This window comes from Eublepharis macularius, chromosome 3 (genome assembly GCF_028583425.1).
Source record: "Eublepharis macularius isolate TG4126 chromosome 3, MPM_Emac_v1.0, whole genome shotgun sequence".
NCBI lineage: Eukaryota > Metazoa > Chordata > Lepidosauria > Squamata > Eublepharidae > Eublepharis > Eublepharis macularius.
Window position 1 is genome coordinate 173135090 of NC_072792.1, and position 25652 is coordinate 173160741.

At 46.3% G+C, this 25652-nt stretch overlaps 1 protein-coding gene across 2 annotated transcripts; it reads right to left on the bottom strand.

Annotated features, from left to right (window-relative positions):
* Positions 1–1005: 1005 nt before the first annotated feature.
* On the bottom strand, positions 1006–22354 carry PRSS23 (serine protease 23). 2 transcript variants are annotated; one of them, XM_054973465.1, is made up of 2 exons: positions 22035–22354; positions 1006–6937 (listed from the first exon to the last, which is right to left on the bottom strand). In XM_054973465.1, the coding sequence occupies exons 1-2, from the start codon at positions 22040–22042 to the stop codon at positions 5806–5808; spliced, it is 1140 nt and encodes a 379-aa protein (XP_054829440.1). In that variant the 5' UTR covers positions 22043–22354; the 3' UTR covers positions 1006–5805. The 2 variants fall into 2 exon arrangements, with proteins under 2 accessions (XP_054829440.1, XP_054829441.1); XM_054973466.1 differs by lacking the exon at positions 22035–22354 and adding an exon at positions 20561–20675.
* Positions 22355–25652: the final 3298 nt, after the last annotated feature.

A 25652-nucleotide genomic window follows, 5' to 3' on the forward strand; every position in this document is an offset into this window, starting at 1 on the left:
GCCACCTTTTGCCAGTCACCAGCGATCAGCAGGTAGGGGGGGCAAACCACAGGGAGTTTGCCCACCAGTGTCGGGCAACTGGGAACCCTAGCCCCAGAAAGAGCCAGTTTGGTGTAGTGGTTAAGAGCGGCAGGACTCTAATCTGGAGAACCAGGTTTGATTCCCCACTCCTCCACTTGAAGCCAGCTGGTTGATCTTAGGTCAGTCACAGCTCTCTCAGAGCTCTCTCAGCCCCACCCACCTCACAGGGGGATTGTTGTAAGGATAATAACACACTTTGTAAACCGTTCTAAGTGGGCATTAAGTGGTCCTGAAGGGTGGTAGATAAATTGAATGCTATTATTATTATCAGCATGGGGTCACACTGAGCCGGATCTCTGATGATAACCTCAGCTGTACGGTAGGCACATGCCGAAGATGGTACCACAGTTCTTGTCCATGAAGGACTTTGCAGGTCAACACAGTTTTAAATTGTGTCCTAAAGCAAACCAGCAACCAACGTTAAGCTTTCAAAGACTAGTGAGCTGTGTCTGTCCCCTTTAATTCAAACCTGCTAGCAGTCTAGCCCCCACCACCCCCACATGTTGAAGCAGCTGCTTTGTGTATTGCTGTGTATTTTGATTCCTACCCAAGACTCTGTTTTAAATGCATTCTTGTAGACATTTTATTGCTTTCATCAGTTTACAGTTCTCTCTGCAAACAGCCTGGACTACATCCTTTGTTTTATTGTTTGTTTTTAAAGTGTGGTATAGAAATATGAAAAATAAATTAGCGTGTTTAGTTAGTGTTTATTTTAGGCAAAGAGCCAGAAAGGCTGATTTACATTTTAAAAAATAAGTCAAAGAGGAAAGAATCATGCCATCAAATCTGCTCGAGTACCCTCAGAAGTACTTTACTGGAATCGCCTGCCCATGGAACTTGGAGTGGGAGAAAAGAGCAAGCAAAAAGAACATCCGGTTTGCCCCAAGAAGAAAATGGGAAAGAAAGAGTCAGAGACACTTGCAGTGGAAGTTGATCAAACTGTGCTATATTTGAACCACCTTACAAAACAAGTAAAATGACAGTGTGTGTTTTCATTCCAGACAAATATTGATTGATATGCACAAAATTATCTGCACCGAAGTCCTGTGACTTCTTTCGAATGGCTGGGATACATTCAAAACAGAAATGCGCCAGTCCCACAGTCACCCACATCCGAGAAAGAAAGCGGCTGTCGTTTTGTGAAATACATGAAGAGGTTATTCATACTTCCTCGTAAGGCCTTAGGAACTGCATGTATCGCGAAGGCACCAGAAAAACAGCCCCAAAGAGGGGTCCCATTACGTGTCAGAGCTAGACCTGGCATTTGAACAGAGGCAGAGGCGGTGCTGGCGTCCCGTGCAGGAATCGCAGCAATTGCCAAACAAACAAAATAAAATCAAAGCACCATTCAAGAGTGTATATCAACACCTGGAAATCAATAAGGTGGGAGGAGAAGAAAGAATCGGGAAAGACCCACAGCTAGACACATTCTAATCGAACTAGTTCTGGATGTCAGCACTGGCACAAAGAGTGCAGCGGAGTCTGAAATCAGCTGCCAATGTATGCAGAGGGACTGTGCTTCGAGCCAAACTAGATATTCCAACAGCAGGCGTGAGGACAGAAGCCCCAATCTCTGCTGAACAGCTGCAAAGGAGCAAGGAAGTGGCATGTTTTGCAGGGAAATGAGAGGCGGGGTCCTTTTCTGTCCCATATTTTCCCCTCTAATCTTCCTCCAGGGGCCCACTCACACAAAACTGAGAGAGCAATCCTGGGCAGATCTATTCACAGTCCTACTTAGGGCTACTCCATAGGGCTTACTCCTCGGAAAGTGTTCTTGGGCTTGGACTATGGGTCTTCGGAAATCCTGGCTGTGGGGAGGAAGTTGTGGGAGGAAAATAGCAGGTGGGGGGTTAAGTAACCCCCTCCCCACTTCAAGCCCCCTCCCGACCCCTTGCTGGTTCTCCCCATTTCCAGTTGTGTCCTCCCCTAGCCACTTTCTAATTGTCACATCGCAGCAAAACCTCCATCTGGAACTCTGGCTAAATGAAATCGGGGGGGGGGGAGCAGCAGGTAGAAATAAGGTGAAATGTCCCCCTCCCCACTTCTTTCTTGCAAACCATGCCCTCTCCGGGCACTTTCTCAAGATTCCAGACCCACATCTGCTGTCAGATGTCTTAATTGGTCCTCATTCGATGCCAAGCTGAGGACACCAGACAACAGACCGAGGCGCTTTCGCTGCCCTGGAGGTTTGCTCCATTTTAAGAGCTTCCCTGCTCTGACCTGGATAGCCCAGGTGAGCCTGATCTCGTCAGATCTCAGAAGCTAAGCGGGGTTGACCTTGGATGGGAGACCTCCAGCGAAGTCCAGGACTGCAAAGGCAGGCAATGGCAAACCACCTCTGATAGTCTCTTGCCATGAAAACCCCACCAGGGGTCGCCATAAGTCAGCTATGACTTGAGGGCACCACACACTGCCCATAGGCATTCCCTTTCCACGCGCACCACCGTTCCCCTCATTTGTCAAGCACAAAGCCCCTTGCATCCATTTTCCCCCCAGCTTCAGATGGGAGGGGGACACATTCTCATCTTGCAGTCTAGGGCAGTGTTTCAGTGCAACAAATTATTAAGAACATCTGCAGCATCGGTTTGGATTTTGCATCCCCCCCCGTAAGATTCAACATTAAACAGCTGGCAATGAGATAAGCAGGGTTTGGAGGTGTGGGGCACCCCTGCCAACGTTCTTCACTGACTTGGGAAGGGGAAACTCTCCCTTGCTCCATCCAGTTTGTAGAGTGACTCATCCCTTCTAGACCTGAACTGTCTTATTGCTTTGTTCTCGGAACTTGGCAAAAACCTCAATGAAATGGCCTTATTCTTCATGCACCAGCATGAAGACACCCTGGGAGAATGCCAATCTGTGCTGACACCCAGCCAGTTGTGCACAGCCAGTGCAAGATACTTAAATCAGCATTTTGGCCTTTCTTTTCAAGGTATCCGACATGATTAGCAGTGGTGTCTAGACAGAAGTGGAATTCAGCACATGACAGTAGGGTGCACATGTGTGGGGCGATCCATGCTCACAGCATGAGCAACCCAAAATCAACATTCCCCAGCCTTTTTCTCTGGCTGTCAACCACTGGTGTGGTTGGGAAAACCAACTTTCCATCTTAATCATATGGCACGCCTTCTAGGGTCCATTGTAGAGAAGTTAACAAGAAAGTCTGGTTTAGTCCATCAATTAACCTGCCCTACAATTCTAGGAAGATGTCACTGCAGAGCAACTTGGGGAAGAACTAAATTTTACCGTTTTCCTCAAGTCCTCTCCAAATTCATGCAATCAAATGTATATTGCAAATTCTGTGCTAGGCAGTCAGTCTTAAGTATGAATGGGCCCAATTCAGACTGAAACTACGATACATAGGGTGAAGAGGCTGATGCCTTCCCCTCGTACTGTTTTCCTGACCTGAAACAACCAGGTGGGGCATAAATTGCCCCTTTGGGGCAATTAATGTGCACTCATGGGGTAGATCTAAGTTTCCCCAATGGGGTAATGAGAACCCACAGAGCAATTTTGGTCAAGACAATAGTGTGTATAGGGGGGTAGTCTTATGCCTCCTCTCTTGAAACGTGGTCCCAATCCAGATCAGGCTTGCATAAAACTCACAATGCAAATTTGATCACGCAGACTTGGGGAATGCATGAGGAAAACCTATTATGTAATTAGGCTCCTCTTTGAAGCTGAGTAACTGGTATACAGTGATATAAATCCAGCAAAGCTGAATGTTTTTGCGAATTTATTCTGCTTGTCTAGTGGTTTCCACAATTTCTTCTGCTGGCAACTGAAAGGAGGTCTAGAGGAACCTGAAGGCTCATCTTCTGAGCCACAGGGTCAAAGGTCTCCGTGGGGTCTTCTACAGTGGCTTGCACCCTCTGAGGCGACCACTGCAAAACCTCAGACATCCTTTTCTAAGACTTCTTTGGCACATGCAGAGATCTCAGGGGAAGGCTGCAGCCTCGTCTCTCATACCCTGCCAAGCTTTGTAGACAGTTAAAAGAACCTTGGAGTTTCTCTGGCAACTAGAGCGAAACTGGGGCAGCAGGGAAAGCAGCTTTTCAAGAAGGTATTTGTGCATTTGATGCCTTTGGACCGGTTCAGTCATCGGGCCAAAGCATGATTAAGGAAGTGACATGGTTTGACGTGATGTTTGAATTCTGGCAAACCAGAAATTACTCTTTTGACATGGGGTGTGCCTACTGTGGAGTGGTGTAGACTTGTCTGAACGATAGACCACAGGTGTCTGAATTAAGCCTGTTGTAGGAGCAGAATCCACCAGAGAACAAGACCAGAAAGACCTAAGACAGGGACCCACCATCACAGCTGCACCTGACACTGTGAACAGTCAGACATAACCATCTTGGACCGCCTTGGAACTTCAGACCTTTCCTCCACGGGCTCGCTCTCTCTTTCTCAGAAGCAGACACCTGAATTACTGTTCCAAAGTTGCCCATCCCAAGACATAAGCCCAGCTGCCAAGATGGAGAGGTCAGAGTGTCAAAATACCCTGAAGAGCGGCTGCCCGTCAGAGCAGACAATACTGACAGTGACAGGCCAATGGCTGGACTCAGTATATGGCAGCTTTGTGTTTCAAGTTAGTAGGATCTGTGTTTGGGTTCAGTTCCCCACTCTGCTAATGATGGTTGCTGGGAGACTTGGGGCCAGTAATTCCCCCTCACTCTGATCTCCCTCACAGGGCTGTTGTGAAGGCAAGGTGGATGTACTCCATTACTCTGAGCTTCTTTAAAGAAGGGTGGGGTTAAAATGACTAGAGGGAAGACTGAGATGTGACTTGTAAAAGCAGTGTAAGAATCAGGCCAGAAGGTAGAGGAAACCTGGTTGAACGGGCTCTCAAAGTCTCAAACACTCCTCTCAGCACATCGCCACGATACATCCGGCAAACGCCTGCCTGTTCTCCAAGCACTGGGCAAGCAGATGGAGAAAGAAAGGAAGCACCATAGATAAATGTGGCGTGTCCTTCATAGCGAGTAGCTCTGAAGGACATCAGAAGAACCCTGCCGGATCAGACCAGCGGTCCACTCAGTCCAGCATCCTGTCTCACGTGACGGACCATCAGCTGCCCTGGAGAGCAAACAAATGGGGCACAGAGGCCTTCCCCTGATGCTAAGGGTGAGCGCGATGGATTTCAACTTCTACTTCTAAAATCAATCGATGCCTGTTGGGATCAGCTGCATCTCTTTCATATCACTTAAATGGATGGTTTGGTGGTTGCTCTTCTCCGTACCAGCCTTGTGCGGCCAATTTCATGTGCTAGAAGGGAAACCCTTTGCTCTGCCACAGGGCCTGGACTACTTTGGGTGCAATTTCCCCCGGTGCGAGAGCTGCCAGAGATGCCCAGCCACCGGCTCCTGAGTAACCCCTGCTTTTCTTCCTTCTCCTCTTCCTTCCTACCTCTGGTATGCTACATAAACATAAGAGCACCATGAATGCGCCTTCAGACGCAGAAGGAACAAGAGGAAGTGAGTCGCTGGAGGAGAAGTGTAAGGCTAAATCTGCACTTCAGGTCAACCTGCAATCTAGGATCAGCCGGGCTCTCATTGCCAAACACATGCCTTCTAACTGGGCTTGTTCTCTAACACAAATTACCCCCGCAAAGAAGATAGACCTCCCTGTTAACCCCCGCATCCAGGTATTTATTAAAGAGAATCATGCGCGTTGGCAATAGAGAGAAAATAAGCAGTCAAGGCCCTTCTGGGATGTTCATTGTCTTTACCCATCCCGACAGTCCATGTAGTTGCCTTTGATCCAGTAACAAATCTGTGCATACTTCAGGGGCGTGATGCGGACAGCCACGTTGAAATCCTGGGGAGAGCCGTTGGTGTCTACCCACTGGTGCCCTGAAAATATCCCAATAATTTTACGTTCCCATCTGTGGTTCGGTCTCTTCCACATTCGCACGTAAACACCGGAACCACTGGCTCCCGGCTGAGCGTCACACTGCTGATACAAGAGATCGAAGGTTTCGTCTTTGACGTCACAGAAACGGTAAACCAGATTTCCAGGCCGATCGTTGTCATAGCCGGAGAAATGAATCCTTCCTCCGGGCAACTGTCTTGCTGGTGGACTCACGCCTATATTCATGAACTTTCTTTTGTGAGGCTTCTTCAGTTCCAACAGCGCATAGTCATAATCCATGCCAATGTCATTGGCGTTCCCTTTTATCCATCCTTTGGGAACATGTGTCCGCTTCACACGGATCCACTGGAATTTCATTCTTTCGGGTTCTGAGGAGCTGCTGATATTTGCTCCTTTGCTACCGTCTTTCAGCTTGGGCCTTAGAAATCCCACTCGTAGTTTTTTGGCTCCCTTGACATAACTTTTGCCATCATGAATGCAGTGAGCTGCCGTTAGGACATGCTTCTCAGCCACCAACGTTCCAGTGCAACCTGTGGACAACTTCACGGAAGTGGAAAACGGGTAGTTGAGCAAGAAGTCCTTGCCAAAAATATTAAACCTTGTATCATATCCATAGATTTGCCTCTTTGTCCGAGATCTGCTCGGCGCCCCTGCATTGCCGCTAGTAATGATGTAGATGCCAACTTCCGTCTCCGTACGGGAACCATTGGAGTACAAAGTTTCATAAGAAAGATAGTCTTTTACCTCTTCATAAGTTGGTAATGGGGAACGCTTGTGGCAAGATGGGTCGCAAGGTGAGACCACTTCTAATTTGGCTTCTGCATCAAACTGCGGTTTGTCCAAATTGACAGTCAACTGTGGCACAACGACTGGAACCTTGTAAGAAGGCCAGGTGGGCTTCCAATGAGAACTGGAGGATATCACACCTTCCACGGTCCACAGGAGAAAGATAAGAGCTGGCAGGCCCACCATGCTGACCGTTGATCTGCAAAACAGAAGTGAGGTTCTTGTTACTAATGTTTAAAAGATTAATGCACAATGCAAATAATACCTTGGTAGAAATGCAAAACTGAGCACCACAAATTTATATTGGCTTGGATTTACTTTGAGTCAAAGAATCTGGGAGCTGGATCCAATGACTCTCTTCTGCTTCCTTCAAGGGAGAAAATTTTCCTCCAATGGAGATTTCTTTTTCCTGAAGGAGAAAGACTTCCTCTGATTGAGAAAAATCTTTGTAAAGAATGACTTGGTGCAAGGGAATCACAGGATCCAGCCCCTGGGCACTGTAGTTTGCTGGATTCTATTTCCTTCTTCGCCCTTCACAAAACTACAATTCAACAAACAACAGGATTTGAGCCCAGTGACACTTCAGAGGCCAACAAAACTTTTAGGGTCTAAGCTTTTGAGAGTCAAACCTCTCTTCTTCAGATACTGAAAGCTTAAATCCCGGTTCTCCTCAATCTCAGGGCCAAGCTACAAGTGATGAATGGCACTTGAACAGCAAGTGAACAGACTCACGTGTATTCCTCCCTGTTCACTTGTGCTCCACTTGCACTCCATTTGATCAAGTGGAGTGCAAGTGAACAGGGAGGAATACACGTGAGTCTGTTCACTTGCCGTTCAAGTGTCATTCGTCACTTGTAGCTTGGCCCTATGAGGAAAGTGTTCCCGAGCACCTGCTACCAGAGACCCTTTAACTGGAGATGTCACAGCCGGAACCTGCAACCTTCTCCATGCAAAGCATAGAGCTTTAGTGCTAGAAGGGGTCTTACAGGCCATTCAGTCCAACCCCTGCTTAATGCAAGCGATCTACCACTGAGTTACGGCTCCTCCACTGCAGACATGATGATACTCAGAACAGCTGTGCAGCGAGTCTCTCTTTCTCAATCTTAGTTTCTCATGCATGAACACGTGAAGCTGCCATACAGTGAATGAGACCATCAGTCTATCAAGGTCAGTACTGCCAACTCAGGCCGGCAGCGGCTCTTCAGGGTCCCAGGTGGAGGTCTTTCACATCACCTGCTACCTGATCCTTTTAACTGGATTTGTGGGCGATGGAACTTTGGACTTTCTGTATGTAAAGCAGAGGCTGTACCACTGAGCCATGGCCCATGCCCTTCTCACCTGGAAAGTGAGAAAACGGATGTTATGACAGGTAGAATAACTGCAGGCAGAATAATTAAAAGGTTGTAATTGTCAATCTCCATATTTGGAAAAAGAAAACTCACTGAACCATGCTGAGGTCAATGCCCAAAGTAAGCTGATCCAGCACTCCTACCAGGCTCTACTTAATGAGTTACTTTTTAACAGGACCCAGGTCGAATAGCACCTTAAAGACCAACTCAATTTCCAAGGGATGAGCTTTCGAGAGTCCAGGCTCCCTTGAAACTTGTTAGCAAGACGCGTCCCTTGGCTGAAACAAACAGACCAAGATGAGAGCAGAGTAGAAGTTACACGATCTTGTTTATTCGGTTCTTGAGGTCAAAGGCATCTTTTCTCCGCAGGTCCAAGGGGAGACTTCGGCTTGGGAGAACATACAATCCCTTTCATATTAGCATGGGGAAGGGGGGAGAACAATTGCTACTGCAGTGCTGAGCGGGGCTAGAGGAGAATTTACAGCCTCTGTCTTCCACAGCAACTTGCAAACCCAGACTGGAATCCAATTCCTTCCTTCATCGTACGTAGTTCAACTGGCACATTAGGAACTATGGGCAGTGAACTTCCCAGCAGCAGAGAACAGCAGGCAATAGAGCAGTGTCACGAAAAATGTGGAACTTGGGTTTATTTGAAAATTAGCCAGGCAGCTGAAGCATAGCAGGAGCCAAAATGTACTCTTCAGGAAGAAGGGCTCCCTGCCCCCCTCCCACCACTCTCATAAAGATTATTCAAACAAATCAGGGCTATTAGATACAGTTTATGCATATTTAAACCCTGCTGGGGTTAAACCAATAATGGCTGGAGCAGCTTAGCGTCATTCTTGGAATACCTCAAGTATGAAGAGAATACAACCAGGCCCTATAAGAGGTGTCCGCAGCTGTCGAAATGAATAATTGTATCCCAGTCTTTTGTCAGACCGGGCAAACATCACAGTGTATTCTAGTTCTACCTGGAGCGATGTTACTTACAGATCTTTCAGCATTTAAAGGTGTAAACGTGACAACAGGCCTGCAAGGTAGGCCAACAGTAGCATTCTTGAGTTGCGGACTGGAGACTGCAGCTGAGACACAATTGTTTGCCTAGGGTACCTAGCCCACTTCAACAAAGGAGTGTTACCATGCCCTAACTCTCAAACTGGAGGGGATTTTTAGAGCATCCCTTTGACTTCCTCCTTGGATCATTCTCCTTTTCTCTTCTTCTGTGACTCCCCTACTATTTTTACAACCTGCTTTGCCCCAGTCTTTCAAAGTCAAAGAGGTGCCCAACCTCGCACTCACACCAGTGCCATTTTTCCTCCATATCTCCTGACATCCCTCCACGCCATCACACACAACATGAATCCCAGAATTACAACCGATCTCCAGGCCACAGAGATCCACAGAGAAAATGGCTGTGTGAAAGGTGGGATCTCTGGTATTATACCCCGCTATGATCCCTCCCCAAACCCCACCCCCTCCAGGCTCCTCCCCACAAATCTCTAGGAATTTCCCAGCTGGAAGCTGGCAACCCTAGTTCTTCCTCTAAGGAGGTGAGGGCAGCATACAGTGCTCTCCATTCCCCATTCTGCGTATAATCTTTTTTTTGCGGGGCTCACCTCGCATTCAAGGTCATATTCCTTTCAAGTAAATATGGTCATTTCTGTCATCTTTTGGGAGGGGCATAAATAGAAAACAGAAATTATAATGTTACCAGAAAACAAAACAAGGCATACTGTCTGGATTTAGAAGCAGTCTTTGTACAGCCACAGAAAAGTTGGCTTTTTAACTTGACACTGAAACCGTCAATCTCTTTGCCTATGTGTTGCCGTCACAGAGGATATCACATTTGTTGCGGGCAGAATTAGTTGTCTTGAAACCATAAACACATCCTTGAAAAGATATGGAGATAGTCTACACCGGAATGGCCATTATCTAATACTGGGCAGACATAACATCTTCACATGACATAGTTCTTAAAAGATGTTTGCAGTGGGTGAAACTTTGACTTAAAAAGCATTCCACTCATACTAAAAAGAGAAAATATTCCTAGGAATTTCCCCCCACCGAATCACCCAACAACACTCACTGTTAGCAAGCTGGAAAGCCCTTTGTGGCACATTAGTTCAATATATTCAGCTCATTAGCATGTATTTACTCAGGGGAGATTACCAATGAAACCTCTTACAATCGCAAAGCTAATATGCAAACAGAATAGGAAGCTTGCTTAGATAATATCTGGGGGAAACTGCATTCACATCTGCCAATGCAAGCATTTTTAAGTGCATCGTTTATTTTTGCTGCTTATGAGATTTGATGCAAGTCCCTTTTTGGCTTTAGAATTAGCTATCTCCCTTTAGTAGTAGGGATGGAGCAATTTAAAGCTCATTCTCCGTCTTGCAATAGTACAATTGCATCCAGCAGAGGGCAGCAGAAAGGTTTTTGCTTTAACTCTCCAGCCGTCTGCACAGAAAACACATCTTCAGAAAAAGAGACCAGGATAATCCCAGATCTTCTAAACTGGGCTTTCCATCCACCAGCACATCAAATGTGCTTTCCCTCACCTTTAAAAAAGCCGAATGCGGTGCCTTCCATGGTCATAGATCCAGAGGAGTTAGCTGTGTTAGTCTGTAGTAGCAAAATAGTCAAGAGTCTAGTAGCACCTTTAAGACTAACCAATGACGAAGAGAGCTGTGGCTCTCGAAAGCTTTTGCTACAATAAAGTCGGTTAGTCTTAAAGGTGCTACTGGACTCTTTACTATTTTTAAAAAGCTGGCATGGACTTCCTGAAGATAGCTTTTCTGTGCTTGTCAGTTTTTTAAAAAAAAATATACAACTAAGAGGGATGAAATAGAAGCATATATCTACAATTATGGACTGGGGACAGAGATAAAAAGTGTATTTATACCTTATTACATTTTGTCCTGCCCTTCCTTTTTGAAGGGTGGAATCAATGAGACCTACCATTCTATCCTCATAACAACCCTGTGGAGTAGGTTAAGAGTAAATGAACTTAGGAGCCTCGCCTTCTCCCCTCAATTCATTATCACAAGCTGTTTGATGGCTAGTTGCTTCTGCAGGGACGGACAAATTCATACAGCATAATTCTATTAACACCCTGACCTAGACAGCCTAGGTGAGTTTAATTTTGTCAGATCTCAGAAGCTAAGCAGGGTCGGCCTTGGTTAGTAATTGGATGGGAGACCTCCAATGAAGACCAGGGTTACAGAGAGGCAGGCAATGGCAAACCACCTCTGTTAGTTTCTTGCCATGAAAACCCCACTAGGGGTTGTCACAGTTCTCTTCTTCAGAACTGTGATTCTCGAAAGCTTACGCTACAGTAAAGTTGGTTAGTCTTAAAGGTGCTACTGGAATCTTTTTGATTTTGCTACTACAGACTCACACGGCTAACTCCTCTGGATCTATGATTTCAGGGCACTCTTCACTACACAGTTCTATCAACATCTGTTTGCTAGGATTGTTCAGAGGTAGTATATCTGTGAATACCTGAGACATTCCCGAAGTCTTTGGCTATTCATTAATGGGACATTTGCATGTTCCATATTTATTTATTTTAAAAGCAGAACTTCTCCCACTCACTCACCCTGGCTTCAGATGTAATATTGTATAGATGTACATGAAGGCCCATCATTATAGCCTGGATCTTCCCAGCAAGAGAACTCTGAGGTTCCATATGTCCAACATCCCTTTCCATTAGTCCATGTATAAGCCTTTTAAAAAGATGGAGGGATTTATACTGTTCTCCTGGGAGCTCCTACCTCCCAGAAGTTATACCCCACAGTCTCAAGAGAAGATTCAGAGAAAGGACTGAACATTAAGAAGAGGTGGTAATATCCACTACCATCCCACCTACCTCCAAACAGCAGTTTAGTTGCGTTTGGGCACCTGCTGCAACTATAATCTAAGGCTGGTCAAATACTGCCAACTAATAGTCAAGACTTTAAAATATTAAGGCATTGGAACTGTAACAAACAGCATGCTTGTTACTGGAACCACAACGAAGTGTTCACTAGATGGTTCTAGAGTCCTGACACGGCATCATGTAGCAAGGGGAAGGAACATCTTTGCCACCTGGATAACATTCAAGCTGAGCTTTTGTTCTGCTGTCCTGTTCCAGGCATAAAACTTGGTCTTGGCCCTTGGCTCTTACTTAGCTTGAAGATCACAGCCTTTGGCCTTGGATGAATCATAGGAAAGGCAGTGGCTTTCTGCTTGGCATACAGAAGGTCTCTGGTTCAATCCCCAGCATCTCTACTTTAAAAGACCAGGTAGTAGTTGCCATAAAAGACCTCCACCTGAGACTTTGGAGAATCACTACCAAGTCAGAGTAGACCTTGATATAGACCAAAAGTCTGGATCAGTATAAGGCAGTTTCAGGTGCTCAACCATCCCATTGACTCCAGGATCAGCCCAAGATTTGGTATGTTTATATCAAATTTTTGTACTGTTGTAAGCTACTTTGTACTGTTGTAAGCTACTTTGGACACGCATGGGAGAAAAGCAGGGTATATACATCTAACAAAATGCTAGAGCACACCAAAAAGAGCCAGTTTGGTGTAGTGGTTAAGAGCATGGGACTCTAATGTAGTGAACCGGGTTTGATTCCCCACTCCTCCACTTGAAGCCAGCTGGGTGACCTTGGGTCAGTCACAGCTTCTAGGAGCTCTCTCAGCCCCATTCACCTCACAGGGTGTTTGTTGTTCTGGAGATAATAACATACTTTGTAAAACGCTCTGAGTGGGTGTTATCCTGAAGGGTGATATATAAATCGAATGTTGTTGTTGTTGTAGTATTCCCATATGAAACGCAATGGACAATGCAGTAGCCCTGACTCTTGGGATACTTAAGGTCCATGAAATTTTGATGGCTGCCTGGGGTACATACACTTCCTCTTTCCTTTGACCCTCACCATATAATCTTATATGATGGGGAAAGAAAACAGTGGCTTTTTTCAAGCACACACACACAACACACACCATGAATCATCTTTCTGACGGGAGAGCCAAATCATAATTAGTTTTACTTTTCAGAAGGTCAGGATTTAGGAGGTGTTTCTTCCATCCCCGCTAATTAGACATCGTCCCTGCAACATACAGTACAAAAATTGCAGGAGAAGAAATCGTCTCCATTACATTTTGCAATGAAGACATTTTTTCCACTGGAGCAAATAGGTGGACTGATTAACCCCGAGGAGAGGAGAGGTTGAGAAAAAGAGCTACGGTGTATGCCAAAATATCCAAAAGAGCTTTCCTTGGCCCTCACACTTGTTAAAAACACAGGCAAGGCAGCTCAGAAGGGCTTTAAGGATTACGGAAGCCCTCAGCCCAATTTTACACACAATCCGTCTCCACTGTAGGCTGTCTGTTGGCGTTACTTCAGGGAGTTCAGGAAAGCCGCCTCTCTGGGGTCCGGTCCTTCCCAAATACCTGCTAATTTGAAGGTTACAAGAACAGACATGCTGGAAAAACTGAACCAGATTGCAACAGTGTCAGACCAAGGGTATCTGCCAACACATACACTAGACCCAGCAGGTATCTTGGCACGTCTGTGAAGCGCACCCACACGCAAAACTAATCGGATCACTGTGCTGTTCTGTGACCAGCTGGCCAAGTTACTTCAAGAGTGGCCTTATTCTTGTTTGTATTCCTCTCTCACCGTTTTATTTTATATACGGAAAAGAAATTACTGAAATGTATCGGAACTGAGCTGTTCTTTTCTGACCGGACTCGGGGCCAAACTAGATGGGCAGATTTTTATTATTTATTATATTAGATTTTTAGTCTGCCCTCCCTACCAGGAGGGCTCAGGGCGGAGTAACAACATTTCAATTTATATAAATACAGTTAAAAACAAAACAGTATACAAATGACATTAAAACAACTTTATACAATACAGCTTCTCTTCAGATGGTGATGATAAAATACTGCTTTTCAAGCCCTGGCTCATATGTAGGGTGGTGGACAGATCTTTAGTGTGGCCAGTGGGGGCCCAATCTAGCTTCCACCATATGCCTGGCGGAACATCTCTGTCTTACAGGCCCGGCGGAAAGATAATAAATCCCGCCGGGCCCTGGTTTCCTCAGATAGAGAGTTCCACCAGGTCGGTGCCAGGACCGAAAAGGCCCTGGTTCTGGTCGAGGCCAGGCAGGCCTCTCTTGGGCCAGGGACCACCAACAGTTGTTCATTTGTTGGACGAAGTATCTTCTGGGGTACATATGGGGAGAGGCGGTCCTGCAAATATGAGTGTTAATGAGTTGGGAAAATAACTCCCCCCTCCTTGCTCTGTTACACCACGGGAACACAGCCTGGAGGAGGCAGAAGTCCTTCTTCCCCCCTGTGGCAGCGTTCTGAGCCCGTTTGGGCTCTCCTTTAATTTTTAACAGCCGTTTCCTGCAGCTGACCCAGCTCATTAAAAACCCACATGCCTCGTTTGGCCATCAGTTCACCCCGTCTCACTCACTCTTTTGGAACTTCTGCTATACTTTGGCTCATGAGCAAGGCCTAGCGTAGTGTGAGGTTCGTCAGACTAGGGAAGCTCAAATCTCAACTCAGTTATGAAGCTCAGCCAATCACACTCCTTCAGCTTAACCTTCTTCACAGGGTTGTTGTGAGGTTAAAACGGGGGAGGGAGAACCATGTAGGCTGCCCTGAGCTCCTGCACCTACAGCAGTAATCCCCTTCCCCTGGGGACTGTCAATGATTCTACATGACAGGCTCATCCTCTAGGCAGACATTGGTGATTTCCTAGGTTGTCAGAAGGTGGTCTGGGGGGTATCAAAGGCACCAAAACATTCTTTCCAATGGCAAGAGGCAGCCCTGAGCGGTGGCCTCGGACTGGCCCCCTGCCATCCTGGCCTAAAATGCTTAAAGCAGCCTGGCCGTACAACATTCTACCCGCTCAGTCATTCCTTGTACATGTTAGTTCTAGGCATGCAGAATTACAACAAAGGATATAGATGTCAGGAGGCATTTTACCCCTCCTGTCATTTCTAGATTTTTTCATGCAAACAAGTGGTGGCTCTGTTCTGCTTATGGCACTGCCGCCTCGCACTGATCACCAGCATTGACAGAAGCATTCTTTCACACCTCGATTCCACACATGTTGGATAATGCACTTTCAATGCATTTTATCAATCGTTTGAGGTGGATTTTTTGTTCCGCTCACGAAAAAATCCATTCCAAATGATCTATAATGAGGATTGGAAGTGCATTATCCAACGTGTGTGGAATCACTCCTCTCTTTCAAAGTGGCTGATTTGTGCTATTATCATGACGCTATTTTCCCCACCCCAATCTGCTCTTCTCACCAAATCAACTAAACCTTCATCCAGTATCACAGGAACAATGGGTGCCCTATAAGTCTACACTTGTATTTCAGCTAGTTCAGGTTAGCAAGTCCATGCTTTCTCTGGGCGCCTTCACACATGCTGAATAATGCACTTTCAATCCACTTTCAGTGCACTTTGAAACTGGATTTTACTGTGTGAAACAGCAAAATCCACTTGCAAACGATCACCAAAGTGCATTATTCAGTGTCGTGAAAGTGCTCTCTCACTCTCTGTCTCAAATTCAGATTTCCCCCTAGGAAACTGCATGCTGAGAAACGATGCTAATTCTAAATGGCACCATAGCTCAAGTGAAATCTTTTAAAAGGCGACTGTAGCCATGGTTGTTGCAGATTGTTACTGAGGTCATCAGTAATCAGAGAGGTGGGGCGTTGAATGGATTGCAATCCAAACTAAATGGATTCCAGTTGCTCCTCTGAAGAAAAAAGTGCCTCCCCTTAAAGAGAAAACTCACACAGCAGGGCAGAAAGCAAAGATCCAGGGACAGAACCTTTTGGTGCTTGCTTTCTGCTTGCAAGGATACGTTAGTGCCAGGCTGCATTCAGCAGTGTCATCTCTCATTTCCCATTTTATCACCTCTGCAATCTGCCACCTCACTCCGAGAATCAGTGTGGTGTAATGGTTGGAAGATCACATTAGGATCTGGGAGATCCAGGTTCAAATCCCCACCCTGCCATGAACACTTTCTGGGGGGCCTCAGGCCAGTCACCCTCTCAGCCTAAACTACCTCACAGGCTTGTAAGAATAAAATGGAGGAGGAGAGAACAACGTACGCCCTTGAGCTACAGCACAGACCTTTCTGTAGGTACCTGTGAAGGGGGCTTTCTTATCCTGAAACCTCCCTTTTTGTACTCAGGGGTTGGATGGGGGCTTTAGGGGCAGCCTATTCAAATTAAGTAATGTTGCATTTGTACTTTAGATCAGGGCTCCTGAGTTTTTTACAAGTGGGTAAGGCCATTGCTAGTTATTGATTACCTTTAGTTTGGTGTAGTGGTTAAGAGCAGCAGAACTCTAATCTGGAAAATGGTTTGATTCCCCTCTCCTCCACTTGAAGCCAGCTGGGTGACCTTGGGTCAGTCACAGCTCTCTCAGAGCTCTCTCAGCCTCACCCACCTCACAGGATGATTGTTGTGGGGATAATAATACCATACTTTGTAAACCACTCTGAGTGGGTGTTAAGTTGTCCTGAAGGGCAGTATATAAATCAAATATTGTTGTTATTCAGATGAAAGGGTCTCTACTGTAGGATCTGGAGAACTCATAGCACCCTAGCTTGTGCTTCCATTCCTCCTTCAGGTTTTCCTTCTTTTTATCGCCCCTTTTTTTCCTCACTCTCTCTCCCTGCGCAAGCTTTCCTTCATTTATTTTTACCCCCTTCTACAAATCCTTTTCAACGTAAAGAGGGAGGTGTGTTATTTGGCTCCGCCTCTTGTGGCAGCCATTTTGGGGTGGCACTCACCATCCCGTCTCAAAATTCCAAAGGTGCCTCCAGGCTTTAAAAGGTTGGGGACCCGTGCAATCAGTGTTTCTCGAGATCCCGCTTCTTTTGTGCTACATTTCTACAGGAACTTTCCCGTCCCCTTGAGGCTCACTTGGCACCTACGTTGCTGTCTTTCGGGCACCAGGCCAAAACATTTTTGTTCACTCAGGCTTTTAATTAAGGTGTTGATATTTTAATACGGTTGATCTTTTAATACGGTTTTTGCCTGGAAACTGTTCACTTTAGCTGTCAGATGTCTATTTGTATGGTCTGTTTTTAAGTTGGGCTGGATTTGTAATGCTGGGTTATAATTAATACCTTTTAATTTATTATTGTTTTGTTTTGTATGCCACCTTGGGCAGTTTCCTGAAAAGGGAGCATAAACATTTTCTAAAATAGATAATAAGTAAAATTTGAAGCCAGCAGGCCTTGTTTTGTGAATACAGATTCTAAGAGACGATCAAGACTCTTACAGGAGACATCAGCCTAATGATTTTGCAATGAAGGAAAAGTTGTTGGGTTTTTTTAAAACAGCTGGTGGAAACAGCTAATATCTCCTGGGTGTCACCCAATAAAGCAAGCGTGATATTAATCAGCTGTTTTCTCAGGCGCTGCACAGCTGATTCATGCTGGCATTTCCAAAAAGTGTGTGGGACATAATAGCCTCCCCTCCAGTCCCCACAGGCATGACTTTCTCTCATTACCTCACTCCAGTCGGGATTAGAAGCGCTAGTCATTTGCTTCTAATCAGCTCTGCTCCGGTAGTCCTCAGTCCAAATCCAAGAACAAATAATAATTATTCTATTTTGGGCCAGCCCGAGGAGCACAGGGGGGGCAGAGCCTGGGCGTGCTTGCGGGCCTGTCGATAAGAAGTTAAACATTAACCTATCTCCAAAGAAATAGCTTGATGTAGCATGTTGGAAAGTAAACGGAGAGGAAAGAAAACCTGTGAGCAGACTTGCCTCCTTGAATTCCAACACTTTCTGATAAATGCACACCAAAGAATTTCAGTCCCATCGATCTTTATCCCACCTTTCCTCCGAAGAGTTCAGGAGGTCATATACAATTCCTCCCCCTCTTCTTCCTCACAATAACACTCTGAGGTATTTTAGGCTGAAGGAGCGTTATCGGCCTAACGTTAACCAGTGGCCACTAGTACTCCCATACAAACCTACCTGACCTTATCAATATCTTCCTGCCATCTGAAGCAAAGATGGTTGTCAACCCAAGAAAGGTCCTACTCGATTATGGCATCAAAATTAATGTATTTTGTTCCCAGGAAGATTCATCTATCGCCCTCGATCACTGTCTTTCGCCAGTGAACAAAGCCTTTTCTGTTCCACCCGGTGTTCTCGTTTAATGGCTGGTCATTATACACGTATTGTTTTTAAAATTGATTTGTATGTCTTTTTAACTGCTCATGGCCTTGATGACCCTAAGCAGGCCAAAAGCCAGGATGCAAATGTTTAAAAGAAATTTTTTAAAAACTGCTACAGTACACCAGCTCTCTTTTGAACTGCAATCTCTTCTCCTTCCTCCGATTAATTTACATGTTGGCATCTCGGCCCTTGTTCTCATGAAACAGCGGATGAGGCAGTAAACTTGCTTTTGGACTGTAACTGGCAGGGGTGGGGGGAATTAATTTTTTTAATTTTTATGGTAATGTCTCTCTTGGGGGTCTCAAAGTGGAAGGCGAGAGGCAGCAAACTGGCCACTAACGTATCAATACTCTGTACCCATCTACTTTCATCCCCGACTATAGCATCCCTGCATCAAGAAAACTAGCACATCAAGGTGAAGTCTAGCCTAGAACCCTTCTCCCCGACTACTGATATTCTGCAAGCAGGGAATTTGTATGTAAGGTAAGAGCATTCAAATCTGTGAACCTCCTCTGCAAGCGGGACCATCAAGAAGCAGGTTTACCTCATCTGCTGGTAATTTAGGAATTAGATCTTGGGCAGTATTATGCAGTGGTTAGAGTGCTGAAGCAGGCTGTCAGAGGCCCAGATTCAAATCCCCACTCAACTATGAAGCTGTTTGGATGACCTTGGGCCACTAGCTCCTGCTCACCTACCTCACAGGGTTGCTGTGAGAACAAAACAGGGATGAAAGAAAATGTGGAGAGAGGGTGGAATAAATAATACACTCGATATTACACTAGACTTCTTCCAACTGTAACAAAACCACAGAGAGCCAAGAATGTGCAACTATTTTCCATTCCTTAGCATCACCTGGTCTGGAATCCAAACTCGCTCACTTTTAGTGTGCAAGATCACAGCATGCACATTTCCAGAATGGGGGAGATTCTGCTGCACACCAGAAGAGAAGAACAAGAAATGCCAAAGGACTTGAGCTTCCTTTGCAACATCAGAGGTGTTCTGGACAGCAACTGAACTCACCCTTCCTGAGGGGACACTTCATGGAGCAGCCCAGGTAAATTGGGCAACATATGTCAAATGGAAAGGAATAATTGTCCCCAAATACCGGGATGGGGTGGGGGCATATCCCATGGAGCTAGAATCGGGATGCCTACAATACCAAAGTCTCTTTCAGTTGCTCTGTCAGCTTCTCTGCCCCACAGAGTTGCTGCAAACACCAAACATGATTGCCTTGTTTGTGCATGCGGTAAAAATGTGATCGAGAGATACTGCCACTTCCAAAGCTCTCTCAAGGGCACTTCTGAGAAAAGACAGCTTTGTAAGCAAGCCTGATGCCCCCAACACCATGCGCAAACTGTGCTCATCCCTTCATCCCAGAGACTGCTGCCACACGGGCAGAGCAGTGTTCTGAACAAGCTCTGATACTAACAGTGCAAGCCTAAACAGCGTTACACCCTCCTAAGCTAACACAATAGATTTAGAAGTGCCCAACTCGGTTTAGGATTGCACTGCAAAATTACTTTGCAATGAAATAGCGTTTTTGCACAACGCATTCCTTCAACAACCTATTGATAGACATGCACACCTGTGAACACCACAGCAGTGTCCCTGATGGCTTTAGGAATCCCAGCTGGGCATAATCGTACAAAACAGACTCTCTTTTATGGAAAACGTGTATACTATCATGCGCAAAACTTGCACAAGCGTCTCTTTTGTTGCCTAAATGCGTCTGGTAGCTATGGTTCAGTGTTGCTGTGTCAAAATAGACGCTTGCGTCATTTTCCCACGTGCTGTCCACATTTTTTCCTAATCTGTATAAAAGTGAGGAAAATGTCATTGGTGAAAGACTCTTTCTTCTAATCAAACGGATTTAGGGCAGGGATTCCAAAAGGTGGGATGAATCATCTGGATGAAGAATCAGCAAATTTCCAACCCGGATCAAAGTCACCGCTCAGAGGACGCCTGCGGGGCAAAATCAGGATGCAGGATTTAATTTAATCCTGATTTAATTTCCCAGGTGCAAACTGGGAAACACCCTGTTCTTATCTCAAGTCAGCAAACAATCATGAGGCTGACTTTAAGGTAAGCCTGATCTGTCTCACACTTACATTTTGGCCTACCACACAGGGTTGTTGGAAGGATTAAAAATACATACCTTCTGTGGCAAACAGGATTTCCCAGTTTTGCCCCATAGCCATACCAGAAAGATACAGACAAGCAGAATATGGAGAAAAAGGAGAACGTGTCTCACCTCTAAATTTGGTGGCCAATTTAAAGGGAGTGAAATTCTACGTTGCTTCTCTTGGTCTGCTGAACTATGCAATCGCTTAGATTTGCAAGGAATTCCCTGGACTTGATGAAGAGGTTCATTATAAAAAGAGACTCTTCCGGCCTTTGGAATGGGGGGGGGGAATTCTGTATGTAGACAGACGACTGAATAAGTCAGAAACCCAAATGGCTCAGAGGAATCTTCTTGTTGCAATCCAGCCATCGGAATGGTCCAAAAACACCTCTTAAGGACAAAGGCAGCTGATCCAATGACCAATCTCGATTGGACGTTTGGATCGCTTTCCCCATTCCTTATCCCTCCCACACTTTGTTGGTCCAATCTTTTTAGACTTGCCCAAATCCCATGCAGCAAAGTATGGACACATTCCTGGCTTTGGCAAAGGAGCTCCCTACACGCACTCTTCCCAGGCAGAAAAGCAAGAGAGATTCCGCACACGTTGGACAATGCACTTCCAATCCTCTTTATAAATCATGTGGAACGTGTTTTTTTGTGTGCGGAACAAAAAATCCACCTCAAATGATTGATAAAGTGCCCTGAAAGTGCATTATCCAACGTGTGCGGAATCAGCCTTTGTCTGCAAAAAGGGGATATGGGGGGAGATACTCAGCATTCACACACATCCTGGGACAGAGAGACAGAGGGTTCCTTGGGGCTCAGTGGGGAGGGGCCATGGCTCAGTGGTAGAACATCTACTGGGAATGCTGAAGGTCCCAGGTTCAATCTCCAGCATCTCCAGTTAAAAGGACCAGGTAGCAGGTGATGAGAAAGACTCTGTTGGAGACCCTGGAAAGCTGCAGCCAGTCTGAATGGTCAATACTGACCGTGGTAGACCACGATCTGATTCAATATAAGGCAGTGTCATGTGTTCAGTGTGTAGACAGACAGACATGAATGAACACAGAAAGAGATGTACAAAAGCATTTATTACATAGCCAAAGGCAGTAAGCACAAACAATTAAAAGCCAAAGGAACAAGCACAAAGAATTAAAAGACAAGAAACATAAATCGTGAATGTCACCACTACAATAACGAAGGAATGGCTAGACAGACTGTGATCCTAAGAGCAGTTTCCTGGGAGTAAAGCCTAGAGAACAGCATGGGACTTTCATAAGAGTAGACCTATTTAAGGTTGCTCCCTTAACTTTTTTAAAAGAGAGAGCAAGAGAAAGGCAGGCGATGTAAAGTTCGGGAAGGGACAGGCAGATGCGGGCATCAGTTTGCAACCTCTCCTCCCCGAAGGTTGGTCTGCAGCTGAAGAGCAGAATTCGGGTCCGGGGGCACCGTGAAGACCCACGAGATTTGCGGCAGCGGCTGCGTTTCGCGAGCCAGAGCTCTCGAGAAAAGCTCAAGCCCTGCACATCTCGTGGGTCTTCAAGGTGCCGCCGAAGCCGACTCCTGCGCAACCCCGCCGGGCTTCCTTTGGAGCTCAACTCACCTTCTCATCCCGGTGGCCTCTTCCTCCTCCCCCCCGGAGCTCACGCCGGCGAAGCCTCCAGTGCCATGGCTCGCAAGGGTCCCGTCGGGGGCTGGCTGGACGCTCTCCTCCGGCTCAGATCCGCCCCCCACCGCGGGGCTTGCGATCCGCTCCCTGGGGGGCCCTTTCCTCTCCGGAGCGCTCGAACTCGCAGCCCTGGGGGAGAAACCTGGCGAAGGGGCGCCTATCGGGGGCCGATCTCGCCCCGCAGGTGTCACGCCGGAGCTGCCGGGACGCCTCCCGCCCTCTTTGCTGAAAGAAGGAAACTTTCTGGGAGAGGAGTCAGCCGGCACGGCGGCGCAGGCGCCATGGGAGCCAGCCCACCCCCTCGGCCGGAGCCAGCGCCCCTCCCCTCTTTGCACCCCCCCCCCATGCGCTGCCTTTGCGTGCACGCCCCTCTTGGCCAAGCGGCGCTTAGCGTTGCCAACTCCCGGTTGGGAGATTCCTGGAGATTTGGGAGCAGAGCCTGGGAGGGCAAAGTTTGGGGAGGGGAGGGAGCTTAGCAGAGACCCGATGCCCTAGTCGCCCTCCAAAGCTGCCATTTTCTCCAAGATCCAGAGGAGTTAGCCGTGTTAGTCTGTAGTTGCAAAATAGTAAAGAGTCCAGTAGCACCTTTAAGACTAACCAACTTTGTAGCCAAAGCTTTCGAGAACTACAGCTCTCTTCTGTGGTTCTCTCCATACATCTGACAAAGAGAGCTGTGGTTCTCGAAAGCTTATGCCACAATAAAGTTGGTTAGTCTTAAAAGTGCTACTGGACTCTTTACTATATTCTCCAAGGGAATTGATCTCTCTGGTGTGGAGGCCTCCACCAGGAGGTTGGCAATTCCAGGAGAACTCAAAGCTCCATTTGGAGATTGGCGACCGTATTTGTGGATCCTGCTCGGGCACAGACGGAGCATAGAGAGGGGGAGATCCGTCATTAAGAAGGCCTATGGTGCTCCCTCCAAAGCAGGAGATAGTGGGGAGAGAACCCCTCTTGTTGGTTCCCACTCCCTAGGGTTGCCAGCTTGAAGTGAGGAAATTCCTGGAGATCTGGAGGGTGGAACCTGGAGAGGGCAGGGTTTGGGGAGGGACCTGTGCGGATTATAATGTTGCAGGGTCACCCCTCTGAAGCAATCAGTTTCTCCAAGGGAATTGCCTGGAGATCAGCTGTAATTCCGGGAGATCTCCAGCCTCCCCCTGGACGCTGGGTACCCTTTCTCAGCCCCCTGCTGGGTCATTGATTGGGGTTGCTTAAAAAAAGCCTTCACACCTGCGAATTCCTGAATGCGCCGCTCTTCGACTTGGAGGTTTTTGTCCTCGACAGAGGACCAAAAAAGCGGCAGCTGCTCCAAACTGAAATGCTCCAAAAGACGGGGGCAAAGGGGTGGGGGTGGCAATGAATGGCGCTTGGAAGGCTTTGGCGGTGGCCCAGTGGGAGAGCACGTCTGCTTGGCAAGCGAAAGGTCCCAGATTCAATCCCTGGCACATCTCCAGTGGAAAGGATCAGGTGGTCACCAAAGAAAGAGCTCTCCCTGAGATCCCGGCGAGCCTGTCACTCAGAATAGTTAGAACTGACCAAGAGTCTGATTCGAGACAGCTTCATAAAATAGGGATGGCTGGGGCCCAGTGGAACAGTCCCAGGTCCAATCTCTGGCACCTCCTTTTGATAATGATGTGAAACCTCTACCTGAGGTCCAGAGAGGACAATACTGACCTTGATAGACCGGTGGTCTAACTCAGATTAAGGCAGCTTTGTGTGCCCTTTTTAAGGGGAAGGGCCATGGCTCAGAGGCAGAACTTCTCTTTTGCGTGCTGAAGGTCCCAGGTTCAATCCCCAGGTATGTATGAAGCTGCCTGATACTGCATACAAAAGGCAAAACAAGCTCCTGACTGCTTGATTGATTTATGTCATGTATAGTCCACCTTTCTCACTGAGACTCAAGGCGGATTACATAGTGGGAAATTAGCAGGGACATTTCCATAAACAATGCCACAGGGTAAAGAAATGCAAGTTTACAAAGACACAACATTAGCACAAATCCAATACAGAGTTGAAAAAATGCAGGAACAAAGCATAAGCTATTCTACAACTGACATTCGACAACACAGAAGTACCCAGTAGGGTCATACTACAGGTAGTACATAGGAGCACATACTTAAAGCAGCAGATAGGATGTAAGGCAACACAGTGGTGAAGTCTATGGTCCCGACTCCCTAACTCATTCTCTTTGAGACCACCTCCCTATAATATAGCCCTCCTATCCGAGTAAAAAGCCCTGTCTATCTGTTTTTACATTTATTTGCTTGCTTGGGGACCCAAAGCAGGTTTCCTCAGTTTCCTCTTCTCTGTTTTACCCACACAACAGCCCTGTGGGGTAGGTTAAGGTGACAGCATGTGACTGGCTCAAAGTCATCCAGCAAACTTCCATGGCCCAGTTGGGATCTGAACCTGATCCTAGTCCAACACCCTAACCACTATACCATTCTCAATCTTTGTCATGGTAGCAGCAGCTATATGCATTAGGACTGTCTGTCAGTTAATCCCTTAACATCTGCCAATATACATTAGCTTCTGAATCTGTCGATCTGTTGATTGATTGATTAAATGGGCATATTGCAGAACCTTGACACATGTCATGTTTGACTGTGCCCATTCATCCATGCCAATATTAATTTTGCTGTTTATATGCTTAGTTGCCAGTTATTAGAAGCCTGGTGTAACTCTATTTCCTGTTGCTAGTGTTATAGTGGATTCTCAAACGTTCCCAGGTGGCTGTCTGTTTACAACTTTGAATTTTTCTTCCAGACCATGATATGTCTTCTATCTTCATGGCGTGATAGCACAAATATGCCCAATGTTCTCACACAGAAAAGAACAACAATGAATTGTTTGGGCATTGGGAGGGGGAAGGAAAGTCGGGTAGAAAAGAGATGTGTTTTTCCCATGTTGCCATTCTTGTCAAACTTCTACTAGAACTACTTAGAGCGGGACCAGAAGTGACGCCTAACACAGGTTGGACACTTGCCAGCTTCCCTCAAGTTTTGATGGGAAATGTAGGCAGCTTGGCGGAATGTTGGACAAGTGACAGTTGAAAAGTCCACTGGATAGCAGTCGGAGAGCCAAGCTGCAAGACCAGGATGCCTACATTTCCCATCAAAACTTGAGGGAAGCTGACTAGTGTCCAACCTGTGTCAGGCGTCACTTGTGGTCCCGCTCTCAGTTGCTTACCTTACTCCTAAGTAGACCTTTTTATCTGAATATGGAAAAGATCTGATTTCTGAATAAAAGTCATTTAACCAAGGACCTGTGTCTTGCTGTAATGAACCAGGGATCTGCCTGCTGTATTCTGTCAATACAGCTTCCTTTTTTGGATATTCCAAGGGAAGTGGGAAATCAGTGGTAGTTCTTTAAACAAAAGCTTCTAGTCTTGGTTGGAAGAAAAGTCTTTCTGGGAACATTCTCCTTTGATTCCACATTGTAGCCAAAACTACAGGGGCTTCAAAATATATTTATTTTATGCAGGTTAGTGTTTAATTATTACTTAGTGTTGTTTAATTATTAGTAGTGTTTAATGATTGGTAGTGTTATTAGCAG